Source organism: Budorcas taxicolor, chromosome 1 (genome assembly GCF_023091745.1).
Source record: "Budorcas taxicolor isolate Tak-1 chromosome 1, Takin1.1, whole genome shotgun sequence".
Classification (NCBI taxonomy): Eukaryota; Metazoa; Chordata; class Mammalia; order Artiodactyla; family Bovidae; genus Budorcas; species Budorcas taxicolor.
In genome coordinates this window covers 175,929,666-175,956,268 of record NC_068910.1, presented here as the reverse complement: position 1 = coordinate 175,956,268, position 26,603 = coordinate 175,929,666, and the positions used below count along the sequence as shown (strand labels likewise).

Sequence of the window (26,603 nt, the reverse complement as noted above, 5' to 3'; positions counted from 1 at the left end):
GTTCTAATGTACATGGTTTTAAAAATTAGGACAGAGAATATAGTGAAAGTGAAAGTGCTAGCCACTCAGTCGTGTCTGATTCTTTATGACTCCAAGGACTGTAACCAGTCAGGCTCCTCTGCCCAAGGAATTATCCAGGCAAGAATACTGGCGTGGGTTGCCATTCCCTTCTCCAGGGGATTTTTCCAAACCAGGATTTGAACCTAGGCCCCCCACATTGCAGGTAGAGTCTTTATTAGTTGGGTACCCACAATTTGCTAGGCAGTGGAAGTGATGAAATTCCAGCTGAGCTATTTCAAATCCAGAAAGATGGTCCTGTGAAAGTGCTGCACTCAATACGCCAACAAATTTGGAAACCTCAGCAAAGGCCACAGGACCGGAAAAGGTCAGCTTTCATTCCAATCCCAAAGAAGGGCAATGCCAAACAGTGTTCAAACTAATGCACAATTACATTCATTTCACATGCCAGCAAGGTAGAAGAACTGATGCTTTTGAACTGTGGTGTTGGAGAAGACTCTTGAGAGTCTCTTGGACTACAAGGAGACCCAACCAGTCAATCCTAAAGGAAATCAGTCCTGAATATTCATTGGAAGGACTGATGCTGAAGCTGAAACTCCAATACTTTGGCCACCTGATGCAAAGAACTGACTCATTGGAAAAGATTCTAGTGCTAGGAAAGATTGAGGGCAGGAGGAGAAGGGGATGACAGAATGAGATGGTTGGATGGCATCGCTAACTGGATGGATATGATTTTGAGTAAGCTCCGGGAGTTGGTGATGGACAGTGAAGCCTGGAGTGCTACAGTCCATGGGGTTGCAAAGAATCGGACACGACTGAATGACTGAACTGAACTAAATGTATCACAATGAGCATATAATGAGGCTCAAGCTCCATTGGAAGTCAATCTGCCATCTTGGACCTAGTTGGTTTTAACTAGGTTTTGTCATGTCCTATGGCTATGTCATTCTTCTAAAAGTTGTGCCCTGCCCTTTTCTGTCCTGTTTCAGATTCAAGCTCTTGGTTACAAATTAAGCACATAATATATGTGAAACTGAGATCCCTTAAAACCAAGTTCCCCTGTCAAATTTATGATTAACCTCTCTACCCAAAACTTGATTCCTTTTCTTGTCCCACTCCTGATCCCCCTCAAGATTGAGAAGTATTACACAAAAGAGGGGGGGATTGAAACTGAGCAGGATCCTGGGGGCCCTCCCAAGTATAGTACAAAGTCCCTTCATATCCCCAGTTCTTTTTTGTAGGAAAAAAATAAAAAGGCTTTGTCCTCCTAGGCCTTCCCCAAATTCCAAAGAGCAGACTGGAGCAGTTACTAATTAAGGAAGTGAAGGAAACAAAGGATAAGCAGTCAAGAAACAATATTTAGCAATAAAGCTGTCTTACTTAACAATCTGACACACATTTTCAGTTGTTCTGCAGGAACTAAGACCCCTACCAAGGCAGAGGATTGTGATTACCTTTTGAGCACAAGAACTAGACCCCAGACTGGTGGAACCAGAAAGTTGATGATCCAGATTCCTGAAAACATCTGTTACCACCAACCAATCAGAAGAAAGTCATGTACCCTGCAGCTCTCACCCTAAATGTTGCCTTTAATAATCTCTCCCTGAAAGCCATAGGGAAGTTCAGGTTCTTTGAGGATGGTGGTGGTGGTTTAGTCCCTAAGTGGTGTCCGACTCTTGGTGACCCCATGGGCTGTAGCCTGCCAGGCTTCTCTGTCCATGGGATTTTCCAGCAAGAATACTGGAGTGGGTTGCCATTTCCTTCTCTAGGCTTTGAGCATGAGTTTCCTGTTTTCTTTGAATGGCTTCTGCAATAAACGCTGTACTTTCCTTTACCATAACTCAGTGTTATAAATTGCCCCTACTCTGTGGCAGGTGAGTAGCCCCAAGTTCAGTTCAGTAACACATGTACTTGTATAAGTATTATGATGCCTATTGCCAGAACTCTAAACTCATGGACATTATATAAGGTGATTTTGATATATGAAAATAGCTTAAAGTCCTAAATTTTAAAATTTCATGTAAAGTGTTATCATCAATTATACAAAAAGTATAAGTATGAAAGCATACTACATTCCAAAACCTGAAGAGCTTCATTTTCTTCACCCTCACTGTGAGCTATTTTCTGAGTTACCATGTTTCATTCTTATATTTTGTTTTTAATATATGAACACTCCAACAGCAGCATTATTCACAATAGCCAAGATGTGGAAGCAACCCAAATGCCCATAGACAGTTAAATGGTTAAACAATAATACATATATATTTTTCATACAAAATAGAATTTTATTCAGTCTTAAAAAGGAAGGAAATTCTGTCACATGCTACAACATGGTTGAAACTTGAGGACATTATGCTAAGTGAAATAAGCTGGTCACAAAAAGACAAATACTGTATGATTTCACTTATATGAGGTATTTAAAGTAGTCACATTCATAGAAACAAAAAATGCAATGGTGGTTATCAGAGGCTGAGAGGAGGAAGAAATGGGATGTTGGTTTTTGCAGAATGAAAAAGTTAGGGAGGTCTCTCTGTTGCACAACAATGTGATTATATTTAGCACTACTGAATTGTACATTTAAAGATGGTTAAGATGGTAAATTTTATGTTACGTATTTTTTAAAACCACTGTGCTGTGCTTAATCACGCAGTTGTGTCCAACTCTCTGTGACCCCACAGACTGTAGCCTGCCAGGCTCCTCTGTCCATGGGGATTCTCCAGGCAAGAATACTGGAGTGGGTTGCCATGCCCTCCTCCAAGGGATCTTCCCAACCCAAGGATTGAAGCCAGGTCTCCTGCATGGCAGGCTGATACTTTACCATCTGAGCCACCAGGGAAGCCCAAGAATACTGGAGTGGGTAGCCTATCTCTTTTCCAGGAGAAATTCCCGACTGAAGAATAGAACACGGGTCTCCTGCATTGCAGGCGGATTCTTTACCAGCTAAACATTCTTTACCAGCCAAGGATTCTTTACCAGTTGAGCTACCTGGGAAGCCTTTTAAAACCACAAATAAATATATAAACAAAGGCTTCCCAGGTGGCTCAGTGGTAAAGGATCTGCCTGCCAATGCAGGAGACATGGGTTCCATCCCTGGGTGGGGAAGATCCCCAGGAGGAGGAAACGTCAACTTACTCCAGTATTCCTGCCAAGGTAACCTCATGGACAAAGGCACCTGGTGGGCTATAGTATACAAGGTCGCAAAGAGTTGGACACTACTGAGCAACTGAGGCACCATGCATGCACACAAATATATAAGCACCCAGTGAATTTGTTAAGGATAACCAATTTTTTAAAAATCCACCAAAATCATGGCACTGCAAACAGCTGAAAGAAACAGTGGTAACAGGGCCATTGCTCTGTTTAGAAAGTACCAAGTGATATGTGGCTGTTGAAGATTGTCTGGCAGTGTATATTTTGAATGTTTAATAAACAATAAAAGATTACAGCTAGCTGACCTGGTTTGAATCTCAGTTCTGTGGTTTACTGGCTGTATAACCTTAGTCTGTCAATGTTTTCTCAGTCATAAAAGGGCAACAAGCTGATGATAATAGTATCCATCTCATAGGACTGTTATGAGGATTAAATGAGTTGATATATGTAAGAAATTTAGAACAGTGCTTTGGCATATAATGTGCTATGTAAGATTTACTACTACTACTGTCAACTACAAATTGGCACTTGCCATCTACTTCTATTATATTTAAGTCACGTGCTGCTGGGAAGTGGCGGTGGCGAAAACTGGCAGCACAGGTCTTCAGACAGATATTTTCAGGAGCCAATTTTATGAGTCCAATTCTTTCATCTCTTCATATATACAAAGGCACTAAAATCCTTCAAGGTGATGACTTTTCCTCATGACTAAAAGCTTCACAGCCCTAGCAGAAACCATCTGAAAAAAATACATGCTTGATGACATGTATTCCCTGTTCACCAAAATCATATATACACTGATCTTCCCCCTGTCTCTTTGGGACAGTTTCTTAGAGCTACCTGAGGTGCTGTCTCCTGGCGCTGAAGTCCTCATTTTGCTTCAAATAAAACTTAACTTGCAACTCTCATGTTGTGCATTTTTTTAAAGTTGACACTACTGTTGTTACAGGTTTTCTTCATTAGAAGTTTTAAAAACTTTTCAAAGGCAAAAGTTGTATTCCTCCTTTTCCTAGAGATGAAGAAGAGACAGGATTTGGCTGAATCAATTCTCACCAGGAGACTGTCAGTTCAACTCTAAGAGAAGGGGATGAAAATTTGAGAGAATACTTGAGACAGAGAGCATGGCAGGGGTAATCAATAAAAATATAATTATGATAATAGCATTCAATGATCTGCTTTAATAAAACATGACATTCAAAAATATGCCTGTATCAAATACGGGTGGTTATTTCATTACACTGTGATCTGTTGCTTCATGAAAGGATTAATTGTAAGAGTTTTAAACAATAAATTTTATGGAGTATTTTATTTTTTCATTTATTATTTTAAACTTATAGAAAAGTTGCAATAACAGTACAAAGAGCACCCATAAACCATTCACTTGGAGTATTCAAGTTTTGCCGACTGATCCAGTAATTGATTGATTGATTGCCTTTGCTCAGTTGTGTCCGACTCTTTGCGACCCCATGGACAATAGCCTCCCAGACTCCTCTGTCCATTGGATTTTCCACAGTAGTACTGGAGTGGATTGCCATTTCCTTCCCCATAGATCTTCCCGACCCAGGGATCAAACCTGGGTCTCCTGCATTGTAGACAGACGCTTTACCGTCTGAGCCACCAGGGAAGACCCAGTAATACCCTATAGCAAAAGATTTTGATCTAGGTGTGTAAATTTCACTCAACTGTCATGTCTCTTTATTTTCCTTCAACCTAGATCAGTTCCTCAGACTGACTTTCATTTTCTAAGATCACTAGCTGATTATATTTTCCAAGCATTGTACCACATTTGCAGTTCTCATATTCTTCCAGAACCTGGAAGAGCCTTTCAACTTATTCCATGAATACAGTGCAGAGAAATAAACTGTAACTTTCAAGGCTAGACAGGAAAGGTCACACAGCTTCTACTTGGCTCTCAAGTAGAAGACAGACAGTTCTTTCTGTCCCTATGTGTGTCTCTTTCACACACACTCATACCACACTCATACTCCCTGGGAATCCTGAGCTGACTCATAGGAAATCCAGGTACCATGAACTGTGGTAATGGGGAAACCACAGAGAGAAAGAGATGCCAGATGGGCTGTAACTGTCCTGGCTCTCAGCCATTTGAGTCTCTCAGTTTAGGTGTTAGAGATGTGTGAAAGCCTTCACATGGTACTAGCTCCCAGCCTTTGACCACCTCTAGCTGAGGTCCAGTGGAGCTGCGGACATATTAGGGCAGACAACAGCTGCTCCTGCTGAAAGAGAAAAGTGAAAGTGTTAGTCCCTCAGTTGTGTCCAACTCTTTGCGACCCCATGGACTGCAACCCACCAGGCTCCTCTGTCCGTGGGATTCTCCAGGCAAGAATACTGGAGTGGGCTACCATTCCCTTTCTCCAGGGAACCTTCCCAACCCAGAGATCTAACCCATTTCTCCTACATGGCAGGCAGATTCTTTACTGTTTGAGCCACTTACCCTGCCCAAACTGTAATAAAGTCAATGTTATTTTAAACCGTGCTGCAGTCCATGGGGGTGCCAAGAGTTGGAAACGACTGAGCGACTGAACAACAGCAACAGACAATGTTATTTTAAACCACTAGATTTTAGGGTATTTGTTGTAAAGCAAAGGTAATGGACCAATAATAGACCTGTTAATTTTTGAAATGTGCCTCCATTTGGTTTTGCCTGATGCTTACTCACCCTTAGGTAACACATTTTAGGCAAACACTACTGAAGTAATACTATGGTTGGCTTACTGCCTCCATCAGAAGATACACATTGATTTTTCCACTACTATTGATGCTAACTTCTATCACTTGAGAAAGGAGGTTCCTCAAGTTTCTCCACTGTAAAGTTACTATTTTCCTTGTATAATTATTATTTTGAGACAATGTATATAAAACCTGTTCTTGATTCTGCATTTTCATCCATGAATTTTACCATCCAGTGATGTTTCTTGTCTGAATCTATTATTTCTATGATGTTTGCCAAATGACGATCTTTCTAAATTTAATTTTTATTTTATGTTGGTGGATAGTTGATTTACAATGTTGTGTTAGTTTCAGGTGGATAGCAAAGTGATTTAGCTATACATAAACATATATCCACATTTTTCAGATTCTTTTCCCATATAGGTTATTACAGAATATTGTGTAGAAGTCCCTGTACAGTAGGTTCTTGTTGACTACTTTATATATAGTAGAGTGTACAAATAATGATTTTCTAACCCAATCCTTTGAATTTTATTAGTTGACATATTTAAGAAAGTGTTTTTTTTTCCATTTACTCATTCATTTATCTATATCATTATAGACTGATATATTCTTAATTTATTCAGAGAATATACTCTGTTTATCATCACTATTTCAGTATACTGCTCCAGATTTGGCCAGTAAAATTCTTTGTAAGTGAATTCCGTGTCCCTCTGAAATGTTCCTATCATTCTCTGAGCACTTCCTAACTTTCTTGCACAAAAAGATATTCCTGGTCACTTTGTCCCTGCCTCCATCCTGAAATTAGCTATTTTTCCAAGAAGTCCTTATTCCTCTTGCTGGAGACTGCTATTTAGAAACCAGAGTCTGGGTGCTAGGTTTGCTTGTTGCTACTGGGTTGATATTGTTTCCAGGGCTTTTCTGTGGGCAGAAACAAGTGAATGGTAAACATTATAGAGGGTGGTGAGTAATAATGAAGGACAAAGTGTTACCGGAGCAAAACAGAGAAGAGATATCTAACTCAAGACTTCAGAGTTGTGGGGAGGGGACAGAAATATTCTAGACAAGAGATATTTATGTGCAAAAGGCCCAAGTCAAGACAGAACGTGTCACATTTAAGGAATGAAGGCAGTTTACTATGGCTAGAGAGAGCGTGAGAGGGGCAGTGATCAGAGCAGGCTACAAAGTAAACGGGGACTGGCCACGTCTCTAAGTACCAAGCAAGAAATGCTAGAAGTCTGAAGTTTATCCCAAGAGCAATGGGGAGCTATTAAGAAGATTTTGGACAAAGGATTTATGATCAGATTTAGAACAGCTGTTTTCAGAATTTTTTTTTTTTTTTACTCACAAACTGCCAACATTATTTGGATTATGGAGAAACCAAAGAAATTCCAGAAAAACATCTACTTCTGCTTCACTGACTACACTAAAACCTTTGACTGTGTCAATCACAACAAACTGTGGAAAATTCTTAAAGAGATGGGAATACCAGACCATCTTACTTGCCTCTTGAGAACCCTGTGTGCAGGTCAAGAAGCAATGGTTAGAACTGGACATGGAACAACTGACTGGTTCAAAATTGGGAAAGGACTACCACAAGGCTGTATACTGTCACCCTGCTTATTTGACTTATATGGAGAGTACATCATGTGAAATGCTGGGCTGGATGAGTCACAAGCTGCAATTGAGATTGCTGGGAGAAATATCAACAATTTCAGATATGCAGATGATACCACTCTAATGGCAGAAAGTGAAGAGGAAGTGAAGAGCCTCTTGATGAGGGTGAAAGTGGAGAGTGGAGAAGCTGGCTTGAAACTCAACATTGGGAAGAATAAGATTATGGCATCCAGTCCCATAACTTCATGGCAGATAGAGGGGGAAAAGTGGAAGTAGTGACAGATTTTATTTTCTTGGGCTCCAGAATCGCTGCAGATGGTGACTGCAGCTGTGAAATTAAGGGACACTTGCTCCTTGGAGGGAAAGCTGTGACAGACCTGGACTGCGTATGAAAAAGCAGAGATCACTTTGCCAACAAAGGCCCATCTAATCAAAGCTATAGTTTTCCCAGTAGTCATAAGGATGTGAGAGCTGGACAGAAAGAAGGCTGAGTGTCAAAGAATTGATGCTTTCTAATGTGGAGACGACTCTTGAGAGTCCCTTGGACTGCAAGGAGATCAAACCAGTCTATCTTAAAGGAAATCAACCCTGAATATTCATTGGAAGGACTGATGCTGAAGTTGAAGCTCCAATGCTTTGGCCATCTGATTCGAAGAGCTGAGTCACTGGAAAAGACCTTGATGCTAGGAAAGATTGGAGGCAGAAGGAGGGGGAGGGCAGAGGGTGAGATGCTTAGATGGTATTACTAACTCAATGGACATAATTTTGATCAAACTCCGTGCTATAGTTCATGGGGTTGCATAGAGTCAGACGTGATTTAGTGATTCAACAACAACCATCCTAAAAGGGTTTTGAAAAACCTATGTACTTCCTTCTACATTTTAAGCTTATACTTAATATTCTTCATAAACTCAAAAGTTAATTTTTTTGTTAATATGAGATTTAAAAATATTACATATTTGAAAGATGAAGTGAGATGACCATGGATTATACCTGAAATATTTTATGATACTCACCAGATCTGAAAAGTCATATAAATTTTTTTTCTGGAGTTTCTGAAATGTTTCTTTTTAAACTGTGTTGGTTCCAGCAGGAGGGAGGCTCAGGAGGGTGGGGATATATGTATACTTAAGGCTGACTCACGTTCTTGTACAGCAGGAAACCAACATAGCATTGTAAAGCAATTAGCCTCCAATTAAAAATAAAATTAAGAAAACTCAAATACCAAAAATGTGTTGGTCCCAGAAACCACACAATTACATTTGTAAGAATCAGCATCACTACTCTATGTTGCCTAAGTTGTTCTGAATTCAGGGCAATCTTCACCCTTAACCTTAATAATCATATAACAGTATGCTAGGACCAGTAACAGAAGGAAGACATTATAGGTTTGAGATACCTCAATTAATCATTAAAAGACTTCCATTTCTGCCAAAAATGGAGTAAGGAACTGGATGTGCCCTTCTGGGAACAACAAAATGTATGCAACAATGGTTTCAAAATACTGGGTATTGAGCAACAAAGGACAGTGATCTCTGAGAGACAGGGCACAAAAGAGATGAGCCCTTCAATTGCCCCAGCTTACTGCCTTGAAAAATCTCCAGATTAAAGAAATAAAGTTAACCATATCAATAAACACATTTAACTGTAAAAGATACAAACACTCGAATTAAAGCAAGACCCAACTATATGCTGTCTACAAGAAACATTTAAGCATAAAGACATGAACAGTATAAACAGTTGCAAAAAATATATCAGGCCAAGAACCAATCAAGAAAGCAAAGTTCAATATTTTAATACTGGACAAAGTAAATGTCAGCATGAAGAATATTACTGGGGATCTAAAAAATATCCTATAAAACTATAAAGGGATCAATAATGACCCTGAACATTTATGGGGCTTTAGTGGCTCAGATGGTTAAAAATCTGCATGCTATGCAGGAGGCTGGGGTTCGATCCCTGGATCTGGAAGATCCCCTGGAGAAGTCAATGGCTACCTACTCTAGTATTCTTGCCTGGAAAATCCCATGGACAGAAGAGACTGGTGGTCTACAGTCCATGGGGTCACAAAGAGTCGGACATGACTTAAGTAACTTAGCACACACGCAAACATTTATGACCCTAAAAACAGAACTTCAAAATACATAAAGCAAAAACTTATAGAACTATAAGAATCTGATAAAATCACAATTATGTTTGGAAATGTTAGTGTCCTTCTTTCAATACTTGATAGAACAAATGAACAGAAAACTAGCAAGAATAGTCTTGAACAAAGCTGTGTTTTGGACTTGAGTTTAGGACCCACTCTGACACTGAACTTCTAACTGGGGGTATACACTATAATAGGGACCTGGGGCTCAGAAGAGAGAGCTGTCATGATAGAGTCTATCAAAGTGTTTTTAAGCAAGCCTGTATTTTTAAATAAGTGCCCTAGGGAAAACAGGTGAGCAGTAAGATGAGAAAAGGGCTAGGAATGGAAATACTGAAGAAAACCAATACTTAAGTTTCCTTCTGTAGGAAAGATACAGGAAGAGCGACAAGAAAAGGTGATGGAGAACAATCATGGAGGTGAAAAGACATCTCTATGGTGCCTTGTAAAGAAATCCATTTTCAAGAAGGAGGAAGGGGTGAACAGAGTCAAAAGTTGCAGAAGACTTAAACTATAAGGATTGTGGTACATGCTGATGTTCTTAGCCATAAGCACAAGTGATCACTAGAACATATTTAAACTAGGCATTATCTAATACCAGTGAGGCTTAACCAATCCTTAATGCCAGCACATCACATTCTATTCCATTCCAGGTGGCTGTTGATGCACTTCTCCTATTGGTTGACACTGTTCTCTGGTTTGTTCACTCAGACCTATCAACAGAACACAATCTCTATGGCTTTCGACAGTTCAAGTATCCATTTTTCTCCTCAAAAAAAGGTAAACAAAATACTTTCTTTGAGTCTGAAGTCTAGGAAGGCCTTGGGCCTTTTGTTCATGTAAATGTTTTATTAACAAACCGTCTATTCTTTCCCAGATCAGGAGCCTCTTGAGGGAGAAGCACATAATCTCAAAGAGCCTCAATTTTCTTATTAGTAAAAGAACATCAATCTTACTGCACTACTTCCACGGGATTAGTTAGAATAAAATGAGATTTTGGAAGTTTGGGCTGTCTTACTTTAGCCCTTTAATACCTGGACTAGAGTTTGACACATAGCATGAGCTCAGCAAATGTTGCCTGTATTATAAATGACTGAATGTTAAAGGGCTTTGTAAACTAAAGCTGTTGCAAGTGTTATTATTTATTCCCCAATCCTGATTTAGATCCCTAGGTGACCAAACTCAAGGAACTATAATACCTTGCATTGATGGATGCCATGGAGTAGCTGGAAAAACTGCTCCCTCTTCCCCACAAAATACCCAAAACAAAACAAAACAAAAAACACTGCTGTGCAAACAGAGCTCCTGTCCTCGGGTTCAGTTTTCCATCAGATTGCCGCTCCCAAACCCCTTCCTTTTGAAAATTCTGCACCCGATGTAGAACTTCTGAGGGACCTAAGTGATCAAATATCACTTTTAAGCCCACGGCTGTCACCGCGAAACTCTTCAAAGCAGCTTTGGCCTCCTTCATGGGCCGCAACCTGAGATGAGGCCGCACCACCCGGTAAGCGTTCCCCAGAGACTCAGCTTCTCTGGAGGCCTCCTTCTCAGGGCCACAAGTCTCTCACAGCCGTCCAAGGCTGCAGGCCGGCCGGCAAACTGCAAGCGGACTGCGTCTTGGGTTTCCATCCAAGGCCGGCTTTAGCGGCCGGGGGTGGGGTAAAGCGCCACACGCCCTCGAAGCCAAGCCGGCTGCCGGGTGCGGAGGCAGGACAGGGGCAGCTAAGCTAGTTGCCGCCGGCTCCTCCTTCCAAGGGCGGGCCAGAGCGGGGTGCGGGCGGGGCTATGAGCCGCAGGCCCCGCCTCTCGTTGGGCGGGCAGGCTGGAGATCCACGGGTTTCTTTTCCTGGAGGCGGGCCTCGGCGGTGGGGACAGATCAGGAGGCGGGGCCGGATGCCGAAGTACCCTCCTCCAGAGGCGGGCTTATTCGGTGGCTGCCGCGGCAGCTGCGGGTGTTCGCCGCTCGGCAGCCTAGCCACACGGGCTCTGGCTCCTCCCAGTGGCCGGCCGGGGCGGAAGCAGGAGGCGGGGGCAGCGTGCGCGCTGCTGGTCTGCTCTCCCGCGGCGCTGGGGCCCGCGCTCCGCGGCTGCTGCTCTACTCGGCGCTTCGCAGGCAGCTAGCTGCTCTCCTCGCCTCTTGCCCGTCCGCTCCTCGACCAGGCCTTCTTCTTAGTCGTGGTCCGTGGCGTAGACCCTCGCGGCCCTCTCCCGCCCCGTCTCATCTCTGGTCGCCGCCGCCGCGGCCCCAGCCCCGATGGCTCTGTGCAACGGAGACTCCAAGGTCAGTCTCTGGCGTGGGGGGCCCCTGCCTCACCGCTTCCGGACGGAGGCAAGGCTGCGGGGCCGGGGAGTCACCGCGTGGAGCCCTTCCCTGCTTCCTCCCCCTAGCCCGCCAGCGCAACCCTGCGGCCCGGGCAGCGGCGTGTCGGAGAGCGGGCGGTCGGGGCCTGTGGCTTGTTTTCTCCTCGGGAGCGGCAGGTGCTTTGTTGATTTTTGTCTGCGTGTCGGGGTTCCCGCGCCCGCCGAGCTCTGGGCGTCGGGGAGGGCGTCAGCTTTCCGCGGCCGAGCCCCTGGCCCCCGCCTTCCCGGTGTTGCTATGGGGCGCCCGCGGAGGGCGGCCTGAGAGTGGGGGTAGGGAGGCGAGCGGGTGTGTGTGTGTGTGAGTGAGCGAGTGTGTGTGTGTGTGTGAGTGAGTGAGGGGGGCTTCCTCAGCCCTCACCCCGTCCCTTCGGGAGCCGGGGAGCCTTTTGTGGAGCTCTGCGGGCCCACCGAAGGCGGGGGTAGGGTCAGGGCCTCGCGTGCGGCATTCGAGCTGGGCCGGCCTCCGTCTTCCCGCCACCCGGTTTCCCGCCTGCCTTCGGTGAGGCTAGCCCAATTCCCCCACGTCGGCCTTGGGGTCCGGCGCGGCGAGGCCGGCCCTGGGTGAGGCCGTGTGGCCGGCCACCCCCGCCCCCGCCGGTCAGCGGCCCCCCTCCCCCCGTCGGATCCGGTGGCGGGAGGGTCGCTCACGCCGTTCCCCTCCCCCCAGTCTTCCCCGAGGAAAGGAGCCTGTGTCCAGCCCCGCCCACTCCTTACTTTGCGCAGCGGCTGGCGGTGGGACCGGCGCCGGGCCCTGGGGAGTCCCTCACGTACGCCGGCCGCCGCCACCGCGCCCTGGGGCCGGGGAGGTCGCGAGTCCCGGGTGCTGGGGAAGTTAACTCGAGGTGCGGAGTGGAGAGAGCAGTTTGGGCCGCCGCTGCGTTTCTCGTCACCTCCGACTCACTTTTTCTTTAGACCCTCTTCCTCTCGCTTCCGAACTGAGCACCTTCGCTTTCACTTCTGTGTTAAAATTTTCGTTGGCCCGGAGTTCTTTCAGACCCGCACAGTCCATGTTGTCAGCGGGAAACTGCAGTTTTGAATCGGGATTTAGACTTAAGCCAGGTGTGCCTCGTATACGCTGTTAAGGGCCTGGCTACGTTTCATTCAGGTGTGTGGAATTTAGACGTCAGGTAGTGCCTTTTCAGGCAGCATTCTCTTATAAAGATGGTACCTCGTCACATCTTAGCCCTCTCCTTGAATAATTGCTTAGTCTCTAGTAAATATTCAAAAAAGTTATTTGTTGAACTGAGTAAAGATTATAAGCTATCTAATAAACTTCTAAACCGGGGAAACTGATGCTCAGACTAGTTGGAAATCTTTCCGAAGATTTTAAAAGAAGCTTCTGTAAATCTTAACGTACAGCTCTTTCGTGTACACAAGTTGACTTACAAAGCATTTTTCTTCTCTAATATTGAGTCGTAAAATCGTTGAAAAGAGTCATCTTTGTGCTGGTAAAGGAAATGACTGTTAGGAGGATTCAAACCTAATTTGCAGACTTTGAAAAATATGTGCTGATTTGAAAACAGTGTTTTCCAAAATTAAGTGACAGCAGAAAGTTAAAAATTCAGTTTCCAAATTACTTTACTTGATTCAGGTGTAAAGAACATACACTGTTTTTTCTAGCTGGTATGTTTTTGTTTCGTTCAACTGGAATTTTACAGAGAATCTTACCAGTTTCATATAGTTGAGACTCCGTTGAATCGCTGATTACCTTTATTTCAAGGTGGTTTTGTAGTATAATCAAACATGTGTCTTTTCTGTTTCTTGGCCATGCTGCATGGCTGGGATGTTAGTTCCCAGATCAGGGATCCAACCAGGACCTCAGGCATTGAAAGCACATGAAAGTGAACCATGTTTTTGTGTTTGTTTTTTAACTTTGCTAACAATTAGATGTCAATCGAATTGAAAGCATTTTCAGGAGGAGCAATCACAGGAAAATAACATTTCATCAAATCTATGATTATTTCATATGCTCCTAAAGAGGGGAAAAAAATCTCTGTAAATGGTGTTGTAAACAGTGATATGTCGTTGATCATAAGGAACATGTCAGGTAAAGAGATGTTTAAATATGGGGGAATATGCATAGTAAAGTGGGTTAAATATGATATTCTGACAGTCCACCCAGAAATCTAAGTAGGCATCTATTTTCTATAGCTTACCACTGAAGCAGCTTTCTTTCTGGCATAAAATACAAGTACTGGACCCAGGCTTACTTTGTACATCTGTTGTGCCTCTAATAGCTGTAAGTCCTAGTTGATAAATGAGAATGGGGAAAGAGCTGATTTTGAGTCCTATTGTACATTTCAGTATTTTTCAGAGTTTTTTCTAAAGTAACATTTCTGCCTGATAGACATTAGGGAGAGACCTAACTAAATTCTGCAGAAGTATTTTCATTAGTTTTATCCAGAGTATCATTTTAGAGCTGGAAAGTATCTTTATGTTTTCTAGCTTCCTAAGATGAAAAAACAGCTGGAATTAGAATCTGGCTTTTCTTTTTTCTTCAGGGCTAGTTAGGTTAAGCATCCAAGGCAGAGAGTATTCTTTTCCTTAAAGACCTGACATAATATTATTTAGTTAAGATCTTATATGAATAAGAGCATAGGCAGTCAGCTCTTCTTTAAAAACTCTACAACCATTCAGTGATATATATATGAATATATGTATATAGCAAATACTAGTGACTTTTTTCAATATTATTAAGGCAAGATTGTGAGAGTAATGCTCTTTGAGCTGCTTGTCAGACTCTCCACTTTTGGTGCCATCTAAGCCTTAGACACTTTATTTTGAGAGTCTTCATTGCTTTTGTACTGGCTTTCTCTACTTGTGAGAGGGGTCTATCTACTCAAACTTGCAGTTCATGGACTTCTCATTGTGGCTTCTCCTGCTGTGAAGCACACTCTCCAGGTGCTTGGGCTTCATGAGTTGTGGCACATGGGCTCAGTAGTTGTGGTGCATGGGCTTAGTTGCTCACTGCCTGTGGAATCTTCCCGGACTAGGGCTCAAACCCACGCATTGGCAGGTGGATTCTAATCCACTGTGCCACTAGGGAAGTCCTAAGCCTTAAACTCATTTGGTTGGAATAGAGGTAGGATCTGCCCTACTACTTTCACTGAGATGTTGACTAGGGTATATTGTACTTGGATTAAAGGTTTTTTAAAAAATAAATACTGTTAATTGCATGTTATATAGGATCTTTCAGTTCAGTTTGGTCGCTCAGTCGTGTCCGACTCTGCAACCCCATGAATCGCAGCACGCCAGGCCTCCCTGTCCATCACCAACTCCTGGAGTTCACTCAGACTCACGTCCATCGAGTCAGTGATGCCATCCAGCCATCTCATCCTCGATCGTCCCCTTCTTCTCCTGCCTCCAATCTCTCCCAGCATCAGAGTCTTTTCCAATGAGTCAACTCTTCGCATGAGGTGGCCAAAGTACTGGAGTTTCAGCTTTAGCATCATTCCTTCCAAAGAAATCTCAGGGCTGATCTCCCTCAGATTGGACTGGTTGGATCTCCTTGCAGTCCAAGGGACTCTCAAGAGTCTTCTCCAACACCACAGTTCAAAAGCATCAATTCTTTGGCACTCAGCCTTCTTCACAGTCCAACTCTCACATCCATACATGACTACTGGAAAAACCATAGCCTTGACTAGATGGACCTTAGTCAGCAAGTCTCTGCTTTTGAATATGCTATCTAGGTTGGTTGTAACTTTTCTTCCAAGGAGTAAGCGTCTTTTAATTTCATGGCTGCAGTCACCATCTGCAGTGATTTTGGAGCCCCCAAAAAATAAAGTCTGACGCTGTTTCCACTGTTTCCCCATCTATTTCCCATGGAATAATGGGACCAGATACCACGATCTTAGTTTTCTGAATGTTGAGCTTTAAGCCAACTTTTTCACTCTCCTCTTTCACTTTCATCAAGAGGCTTTTTAGTTTCTCTTCGCTTTCTGCCGTAAGGGTGGTGTCATCTGCATACCTGAGGTTATTGATATTTCTCCCGGCAATCTTGATTCCAGCTTGTGCTTCTTCCAGCCCAGTGTTTCTCATGATGTACTCTGCATAGAAGTTAAATAAGCAGGGTGACAATATACAGCCTTGACATACTCCTTTTCCTCTTTGGAATCAGTCTGTTGTTCCATGTCCAGTTATAACTGTTGCTTCCTGACCTGCATATAAGTCGTTTTATATATATATATATATATATATATATATATATATATATAGGATCTTTAGTGATACATAGGATCGTTAGTGATATCTAGTGTTGAAAATTTAAATTTGCATTTTAACATTTAAGTTTTGAATTGAATGGAAAGATGATCTGAGATTTTTATGTGGGATACTTTGAACAACTATCCTTTATAAAGGTAACCCTAATGTGCTGTGCTTAGTCATTCAGTTGTGTCCGAATGACACTTTTCGACCCTATGGACTATAGTCCACCAGGCTCTTCTGTCCTTGGGATTTTCCTGGTGAGAATACTGGACTTGCAATTTCTTCTCCAGGGGATCTTTCCCACCCTACAGTACATTTTTTTCAAAGGTCAAAGTGGATTTTTTTTTTCCCTTTCAGATTTCATCTCATCTGTTAAGGTATTCACCTAGACTAGAAGAGCTGTTAAAAAAGGAATGGTGTGTGGTTTTTTTTAAATTGTTTTCTCTGTTCTTAGACCTGAAAGGTTTTGAAATTCCTCCAGGAATCTCAGATGACTTTTGTCTTTAATTTAGCAAGGGCCAGCTTGTCAGTTATGGATAATAATTGTCTTTTAAGAATTTTTTAAAAATACAGATTTGTCCTATACTTATTCTAATGTCTTTGATACTTTTTAAGTCTCTTTAATGAATTATATATTAATCAGTGCTGTTTGGAGAAAGGAATGAATAATTATTTGATATCCAAAATGATGAAATTCTCCTTTGTTATGGGTACTTAAGGGCTTCCCAGGTGGCAATAGTGATAAAGAACCCACCTGCCAATGCAGGAGATTTAAGAGATAAAGGTTCTATCCCTGGGTGGGGAAGATCCCCTGAAGTAGGGCTTGGTAATCCACTCCAGTGTTCTTGCCTGGTGAATCCCATGGACAGAGGAGCTCGGCAGGCTGCTGTCCATAGGGTTGCAAAGAGTCAGACACAGCTGAAGCGACCTAGCACAGCACGGTGCTTAAACTATTTTCATGCCTCCTTCTAACCTAAACTCTTTTAAAATGCCCAGAATGAATGAAGTCCTCAGGGTTAATACATGATTTTGAAGCACTTTGTGAACCAACAAAGAATAAAACTTAGAATCTTTGGTGATCGCATATATAGTTCTAGGTGTGGACTATTCTTGCTTGTTGTGGAAGAGTTTTTTATTTTTTTTGTATTTGTTCAAGAATCACATTGGTTAAAAAAATAGTTTTACTGTAGTAATAGTGTGGTATTAGTTGGTTTCCTTGCTGGCCGACCCTTGCCTGCCATCCCTTCAGGTTAATGGTTTTGAGGACCTAGGAGATACTTTACGTAGTTCGGTTTATATTTATAGACTCCCTAATATGGTCCACTACAACTTTATAGGGAATAAGGTGTTTGTTTATAGTAGTGTGACCATATACTCTTTGTGTAAACTGGGGCACTTGAACATAAAAGGAGGTGCTAAAATCATTTAAATTTCTAATAATTGTTGTAAAATATTATCAAAAAAATTTTGCTGTGTTGTGTAAATCCAATTAAATAAATGGCAAAACTACTGTAGTGTAAGTTCAGATTGCTCTCTGTGAACATTTTGCACAGGAACACACAGTCTCATTCCTGCATGTATTTCACAAACAGCTGTATATCCCACTGACTCAGCTGGTAGAGGCCTGGAGGTCATGTACATTTTGCAACCTGAAGAACGGCAGTGGTACTACTGGCCAGGTGGCTGGCCAGAACAGCAGCTTCAGACATTCCTTCTATTAGCACCCATGACTGGATAGTTAGCTATCAGTAATTGTCAGTGTCCAAGTTCTAAGTGTACTTTGTACTTCATTTTATCAGGAAAATGTCAGGAAAGAGAGATGGGTTTTCAGTGGTTGGCTTTTAGAGTGAACCAGAAGTTAAAATGAGAACTCTATTCACTGCACCTGCACTTCAATAGAGTACTAGGCAAAGCCATGGCAGAAGGTGGAAGTATAATAAATCCATACTATCTTACTTTAATGCAATTATTCATAATAATATGTTAAAAATGAAAGGCATGTGATATATGTTCCGTTGGGTCGGCTGTTGGAATAACAGGTGTAATTTAGGACAGTTCTGGGCAAACTGGGCCATATGGTCACTTCAGTTACGGAGTACATCATCCTGAATTTGAATTTTGATTTCTCTAGTGACTGTATTTAAAATTTGGCTAAATCTCAAGCCTAATGTGTATACATTAAAAGTTTTGTTTTCTAAATTAGTACCTATTCTGAGAGTTATTCAGAACTTAAAAATTGAGTGCCAAAATTAAACGTTGAGAACCAGCAGTGTTGAAACTGACCAAAAGGTAAAATAATCTGTTCTAGTCTGCCATAACATTTACAGAGGACATTTTCCAAACTTTTAAAACTGCCTGGACATGTGAAATTCCCTGTTTCTCTTGTTCATCAACTGGAGAACAGAACCTTTTTCATTCTCAAAACGCATGGAGGTTTATGTAAAATTAAGTCACCCTCACCTTGTCTGTGGAGAAGGCAATGGCACCCCACTCCAGTACTCTTGCCTGGCAAATCCCATGGACGGAGGAGCCTGGAAGGCTGCAGTCCATGGGGTCGCTAGGAGTCGGACAGGACTGAGCGACTTCACTTTCACTTTTCACTTTCATGCCTTGGAGAAGGAAATGGCAACCCACTCCAGTGTTCTTGCCTGGAAAATCCCAGGGACGGGGGAGCCTGGTGGGCTGCTGTCTCTGGGGTCGCACAGAGTCGGACACAACTGAAGCGACTTAGCAGCAGCAGCAGCACCTTGTCTGTAATTCTTAGCCTCTGAGTGTTATTGTGAATGTAAGCCAGGGACTACAGAATTCTAAAATCTGCTTTGAACAAATTTTCAGTGAACAATCTCTAATTTGGGAGACCCTTAGATGAATACAGTGATTGTAGATAGATGATTGTTTTGATGTATTACTGGCAATAGTAAAACATTTTTATGCTGTGATTTTTTTCCCCTCCTGTAACATTTCATGAGAAATTTCGAAATGACAAGCAAGTTGAAAGAAATTTTAGTCGGCATCTGTATCTACCAGGTAGATTCTACTGTACAACAGCTTGAGATATGATTCAAATACCATAAAATTCACTCCATTTAAAGAGCACAATTCAGTAGTTATTAGTATATGCACAGATTTGTGCAACTGTCACCACAGTTGATTTTAAAACATTCTCATTATCCCCAGAAGAACTTCTGTACCCTTTAGCAATCAGTCCTCATTTTCCCTTACCCGGCCTCTCCCAGGGTTTCCAAGGTGGCGCCAGTGGTAAAGAATCTGCTTGCCAGTGCAGGAGACTTATATAAGAGATGCAAGTTCAATCCCTGGGTCAGGAAGATCCCCTGGAGGAGGGCATGGCAATCCACTACAGTATTCTTGCCTGGAGAATCCCATGGACAGAGGAGCCCGGCAAACTACAAGTGACAGCACATGCCTGCCTTTCCCTCCCAGCTGTAGGCAACCACTGATGTATTTTCTGTCTCTATAGATTTGCCTACTTTGGACATTTTATATGACTAGAATCTTAGAATATGTGGTCTCTTGTGAGACCTAGCATAATACTTTCAAAGTTCATCCATGTGTAAGTACCTTATTCCTTTTTATTAGCAAATAGTATTTCATTGTATGGATATACAGTCGTGTCCGACTTGTTGCCACCCCATGGACTGTAGCTTACTAGACTCCTCTATCCATGGGTTTTCCAGGCAAGAGTGCTGGAGTGGATTACCATTTCCTTCTCCAGGGGATCTTCCCGACCCAGGGATCGAACCCAGGTCTCCTGCATTGTAGATAGACGCTTTACCATCTGAGCCACCAGGGAAGTCCCTCCGGTATTCCGTTGTGTGGATATAGCACCTTTTATTTATCCATTCATCGATGGATGGACATTGGATTGTTTACATTCTTTGGCTGTTATGGATAGTGTTGCTATGAATATTTCTGTATAGGTTTTTATATAAAAATAACTTCATTTTCATGGGTATATACCTAGAAGCAGAATTGCTGGGTCATGGACAGAGGAGCCTTGTGGGCTACAGTCCATAGGGTCACAAAGAGTGGGAACACGACTGAGCACTGTGGTAATATTATGTTTAACCTTTCGGTGAACTGTCAAACTGTTTTCCAAAGTGGCTGCAGTATTTTACAATTCTGACAGCAGTATATGAGATTCCAGTTTCTTCAAATCCTTTCCAACACATGTCTTTGATTATAACCATCATAGTGAGTTTGAAGTGGTATTTCATTGTGGTTTTGATTTGCATTTCCCTAATGACAGATGTGGAGAAGGCAATGGCACCCCACTCCAGCACTCTTGCCTGGAAAATCCCATGGACGGAGGAGCCTGGTAGGCTGCAGTCCGTGGGGTCACTAAGGGTTGGATACGACTGAGTATCTTCACTTTCACTTTTCCCTTTCATGCATTGGAGAAGGAAATGGCAACCCACTCCAGTGTTCTTGCCTGGAAAATCCCAGGGACGGGGGAGCCTGGTGGGCTGCCGTCTATGGGGTCGCACAGAGTCGGACACAGCTGAAGCGACTTAGCAGCAGCAGCAGCAATGACAGATGATCATAAACATCTTTTTTGTGTGCTTCTTGACCATTTGTATATTTTCCTGGAAGAAATGTCTGTTTAGCTCTTTTGCCCATTTTGAAGTTGGGTTGTTTGTCTTTATTGAATTGTAAGAATTCATTATTTTAGTGACAAATCTTTTCAGAAAAATGATTTGCAGATATTTTCTGCAATTCTTCGGGTTGTTTTTCACTTTCTTAATGCTTCTTCTTAACGAATAAAAGCTTTTAATTTTGGTGAAGTACTACTTATTTTTTAAAAATTTTGTCACTGTGCTTTTGGTGTCATCTGAAAAATACTTCTTAATTCAAGATCATGAAGATTTGTAAAATTGCCTATGCTTTTTAAAAGTTTTATAATTTTAGCTTTACTTTTATATTTAGGTTTTTGATCCATTTTGAGCTAATCTTTGTGTTTGCTATAAGGTAAAGTACCAGCTTTTTTTTTTTTTTTTTAAATTTGTGACTCTCCACTGTGGGCTTCCCTGGTGGCTCAGTGGTAAAGATTCTGCCTGCCAGTGCAGGAGCCGCAGGAGATGTGGGTTCAATCCCTGGGTCCAGAAGATCCCCTGGAGAATGGAATGGCAACCCAGTCCAGTATCCTTGCCTGGAAAATTCCATGGCGTGAAGCGCCTGGAGGGGTATAGTCCATGAAGTTGCAAAGAGTTAGATGTGACAAGCGACTGAGCACGCAGGCACTGCTGCAGTACCGGTTTTTTGAAAAAACCTGTTACTTTTGAATGATCTTGGCACCTTTGTTGGAAATCAGTTTATCGTTTATTTTTGGACTCTGTTTTGTTCTGTTGATCTACATGTCTGTCCTTTTGCCAGTATCACATTATCTTGATTTTGTAATTTTGAAGATGGGACATGTGAGTCTGCCAACTGTATTCTCTTTTCTAAGCTTGTTTTGGCTATTCCTGCATCCCTTGACTTTCTGTATGAGTTTTAGGATATGCTTATCAATTTCTGCAAAGGATTTCGATAGAGATCATGTTGAATCTGTGGATCAGTATGGGGATCAGTACTATCTTAACAGTATTAAGTTTTCTGACCCAGACATTGGATAACTTTTAAAATATAGGCTTTGTAGTTCTTTAGTAAAATTGTTTTATTCTTTTTGATGCTATTATAAATGGAATTTTATCTTAATTATGTATTTGGATTGTTCATTACAAGTGTATACGATTGATTTTTTCATTTTGTATATTTATTTTGTATCCTACCGCCTTACTGAACCTATTTATTAAGTGCATTAACAGAACTCTTAGGACTGTCTGTATATAAAATCCTGTCATCTGTAAAGAGAGTTTTGCTTTTTCCTTTCCACTTTGGATACTTTTAATTTTATTTTCTTGCTTAATTGCCCTGCCTACAAATTGGAATCAATATTGCTGGGAGAAATTACCAATAACCTCAGATATGCAGATGGAACCACCCTTATGGCAGAAAGCGAAGAAGAACTGAAGAACCTCTTGATGAAGGTGAAAGAGAAGAGTGAAAAAGCTGGCTTAAAACTCAACATTCAGAAAACTAAGATTATGGCATCTGGTCCCATCCCTTCATGGCAAATAAATGGGAAAACAGTGGAAACAGTGAGAGACTTTATTTTCTTGGGCTCCAAAATCACTGCAGATGGTGACTGCAGCCATGAAATTAAAAGATGCTTGATCCTTGGAAAAAAAGCTATGACCAACCTAGACAGCATGTTAAAAAGCAGACACATTACTTTGCCAACAAAGGTCTATCTAGTGAAAGCTATGGTTTTTCCAGTAGTCATTTATGGATGTAAGAGTTGAACCATATAGAAGGCTGAATGCCGAAGAATTGATGCTTTTGAACTGTGGTGTTAGAGAAGACTCTTGAGAGTCCCTTGGACTGCAAGGTGATTAAGCCAATCAATTTTAAGGGAATTGAACCCTGAAGATTCACTGGAAGGACTGATGTTGAAGCTCCAATACTTTGGCCCCTGATGTGAAGAGCTGACTCATTAGAAAAGACCCTGATGATTGGAAAGATTGAAGGCAGGTAGGGAAGGGACAACAGAGATGAGATGGTTGGATAGCATCACTGACTTGATGAACGTGAGTTTGAACAGGCTCCAGGAGATGGTGAAGGGCAGGGAACCCTGGCGTGCTGCAGTCCATGGGGTTACAGAGTCAGACATGACTGAGTGCTTGAAGCACGGCAGTACCTCATACTTTTGAATACAAGTGGTGAGGGCAGAAATCCTTGTTCTTGACCTTAGTTGGGAAAGAAAGCATTTAGTCTTTCACTGTTAAGTGTGATGTTAGCTGTGGGTTTTTCATAGATGCTCTCTTATAGACTAAGGGCATTTCCTTCTAGTCTTAGTTTGTTGATTGTTTTTATTATGAAAATATGTAGGATTTTTGACAAATGCTTTTTCTCTGTGTAGTCAGATGATCATATGGTTTTTGTTTTTCATTGTGTTGATATATAAGATTGATTTTTGGATGTTAAACCAAATTTACATTCCTGGGATAAATCTCACTTGGCAATGATGTACAATCCTTTTTTATAAGTTGCTGAATGGACTTCCCTGTCAGTCCAGTGGTTGAATCCGCCTACCAACACAGGGGACGTGGGTTCCATCCTTGGTCTCTGAAGATTCCACATGCCGTGAGGCAACTAAGCCTGTGCGCCACAACTGCTGAGCCCTCGCATCCTAGAACCTGTGCTCTGCAACACGAGGAGCCACGGCAGTGAGAAACCCGAGCACTGTCAGGAGACGGTGGCCCCCTGCTCGCTGCAACTAGAGAAAATGTGTGTGCAGCGACAAAGACCTAGTGCAGCCAAACAAACATTTTTTTAATTAACAAAAATAACAAGTTGCTGGATTTGGTTTGATAATTTTGTTGATTTTTACATCTACGTTCATAAGAGGTAATTAATGGCTTAGAGTTTTCTTGTAATATCTTTGGTTTTGATATTAGGACAATACTGGCCTCATAGAATGAGTTTTGGTATACCTGTTCACTTTTTTTTTTCTTGGCCACACCATGCAGCTTGAGGGATCTTAGTTCCTTGACCAGGGGTCAGAGCCGTCCTCACTTCAGTGGAAGCTCAGAGTCTTAACCACTGGACTATCAGGGAATTCCCTATCATTCCCTTTTTACTAAACTTGCTTTTTTTGTGGTCAGTTTTTGGACTGAGATCCTAGCTTACATTTTAGTGGACCATTTTCATATTGTTACTTTACTGTAATGAGCTGTGAGATACATTCCTCCCAAGTGCAGCACCTAATTGAGCAAAATAAGGCACAAGACTTAGAACTGGACTGAAGAAGGTATTTCTTTTAGAGGTAATTGATGTACATTGAGTGGATCTAGCTTGATTTAGATTAGAAAACTTTAGGGATAAAAGCATAAATTTTTAATGGGTGATTAATCAGTCTGCTTAAGTGGATTTAACTTGATAGATTTTTGGTTTTGAAACAGGAGTGGCTCTTAGATTTGAGTGTTAGCGTTGTTATTGACAGCATAGCAGAGCTTGACCAACCAGTGCCCCGAAGGCTGAGGGTTATGTTGCTTATTGTAGCATTGTCTTTCAGTTTGTGGAGAGAAATGGTCGTTTGAAAAAGGTCACTAATAGGTGATTTCTTTTGCTTATTGTTACAGAGATAAAATGCACATGTAGTGAAGTGCTCAGATCTTTTAAGTATACAGTTTGAGTTTTGACAAATAAATGTACCCATCTAATCACTACCCTATTGAAGATACAGGACAGTTCCAGCACTCCCAAAGTTCCCTTGTGCCCGTGGCAGTCAGTTCCTCCACTCCTTCAGCACCAACCACTGCTCTGATTTCTATATCTGTACATTAGTTTTGTTCATTTTTGGATTTTGTGTCATCAGTGGAATCATATAATGATTCTGCTTCTTTTATACAATATAATGTCTTTGAGATTTTATCTGTGTTGTGTGTATCAGTAATTTGTTCATTTTTATTGTTATGTAGTATTCCACTATAAGGATATACCAGAATTTTTTATCCATTCATATATTGATGGCCGTTGGGATTGTTTCCAGTTTTGTGGGCATAGGTTTTCATTTCTCTTTTGTAAATACCTAGGAGTGAAATATGGAGAAGGCAATGGCACCCCACTCCACTACTCTTGCCTGGAAAATCCCAAGGACAGAGGAGCCTGGTAGGCTGTAGTTCATGGGGTTGCTAAGAGTCGGACACGACTGAGCGACTTCACTTTCAATTTTCACTTTCATGCATTGGAGAAGGAAATGGCAACCCAGTCCAGTGTTCTTGCCTGGAGAATCCCAGGGACAGGGGTGCCTGGTGGGCTGCCGTCTATGGGGTCACACAGAGTCGCACACGACTGAAGCGACTTAGCAGCAGCAGGAGTGAAATTGCTGAATCAGAGGATAGCCCCTAATAGGTTTTGGTATTCCCCACTTCCTGCAGCTTGAAACACTTAAGCTGTAATAATAGACTACTTGATGCTTGTAAGAGATAAGACTTGATATAGCAAAACAGAGTTTTAAAAAGTTGCAGTATAATGTTTTATCCTTAAGATATTTTTAAAGTATCTTACTCAGCTGTATTTTAATCAGTATAGCATGTGGTTCGTGGACAAGCACGCTTCTTTTAGATAGATTTATAAAACAGTAGAAATGAATCACTACTTTATTTGATAGTACAGTTTGAATTTTAAATAAAAAATAATTGGATAGTAAAGCTGATTAAAATAAATAGAATTTGAAGCATTGTGGATTTAACAAGAGTGGATGTTTTAAAAATGCAGCCTTGGTATTGGTATACTATTTTCATATGAAAAGTGTTTTCAGGTATTAGAAAAGAAAATTTCTATCAATTTGTCTGTGAGACATATTATTATGTCCAGTCTGGTGTCTCTTTGAGTTCACCAGGCTTGGCCTTCCAGAGGTTATTTTATAGTGCTTCTAAGTGGTTTCTCTTTCCTGATGGAGTTCTTCATTCATTACCCCCTTACAAAAAAGAAGTATGCAATTGTATTTTAACCTCTAAAGGCAAAGATTCACTGTAATATGTATTTTGAAGTCATGGTCATAGAGAACTAAGCATGATAATAACCATCTTGTACAATTTCCCATACATTCTTACATATTTCTGCTATAAATGGCCAGGGAAAGCAGAATCATAATTTGTTACTGATTCATAACCTGCCATGAATGCTTTGCTGTTAGATAGTTTTAAAAAAAAAATGCTTTAGGTTGATTTAGAAACATTTTCAGAGAAACAAGTGATGCCTACTTCTTGCTCAAGAGTTTGTGGGTGAGCTCAGCTGAGCCCCACTACTCTCATCTTTTGCTTGGACCAGTAAGTAGCTCACAGCGTTTTCACGGTGATGACAGAAGCACGGGAGACAAGTGGAAACATGAAGATGGCTTAAGGTTTGGCACACCGTCACCACTGCCTCATTACACTGGCAAAAGCAGGTGTCATGGTTGAGCCCAGTGTCAAGATATGGAAATATATTCTGCCTATAATGGGACAGACTGCAAAGTGACACTACAAAGACACGAATATAGGGAATAGTGATGAGTTAGGGTCAGTGTAGTCTGTTGCATGTGAAAATTTAAAAGCACGCACAAGCAGAGCAGAGAGTATAATGTCCCGTATTCGGCTCAGCAGTTATAAACATGTGGTTAGTTGTCCTACACGTATTTACTTAGTGCCTCATAGTAAGAGTTGCATATATCTGTAAATTCCATCAGTGGTTTCTTAGGTCAGTCTCCCAAAGCAACAGAAACAAAAACAAACTAATGGGATCTAGTCAAACTTAAAAGTTTTTCTGCAGGAAGGGAACCATACACAAAATGAAAAACAGCCTACAGAATGGG

At 41.7% G+C, this 26,603-nt stretch overlaps 1 protein-coding gene across 1 annotated transcript in view; it reads left to right on the top strand.

Annotated features, from left to right (window-relative positions):
* The first annotated feature begins 11,677 nt into the window (after nucleotides 1-11,677).
* Nucleotides 11,678-26,603, top strand: part of GMPS (guanine monophosphate synthase) — a 76,304-nt gene continuing 61,378 nt past the window's right edge. Inside the window, exon 1 of the mRNA XM_052636454.1 lies at nucleotides 11,678-11,903. Coding sequence (XP_052492414.1) covers nucleotides 11,877-11,903 — 27 coding nt within the window. The 5' untranslated portion in view covers nucleotides 11,678-11,876. The remainder of the gene's footprint in view (nucleotides 11,904-26,603) is intronic.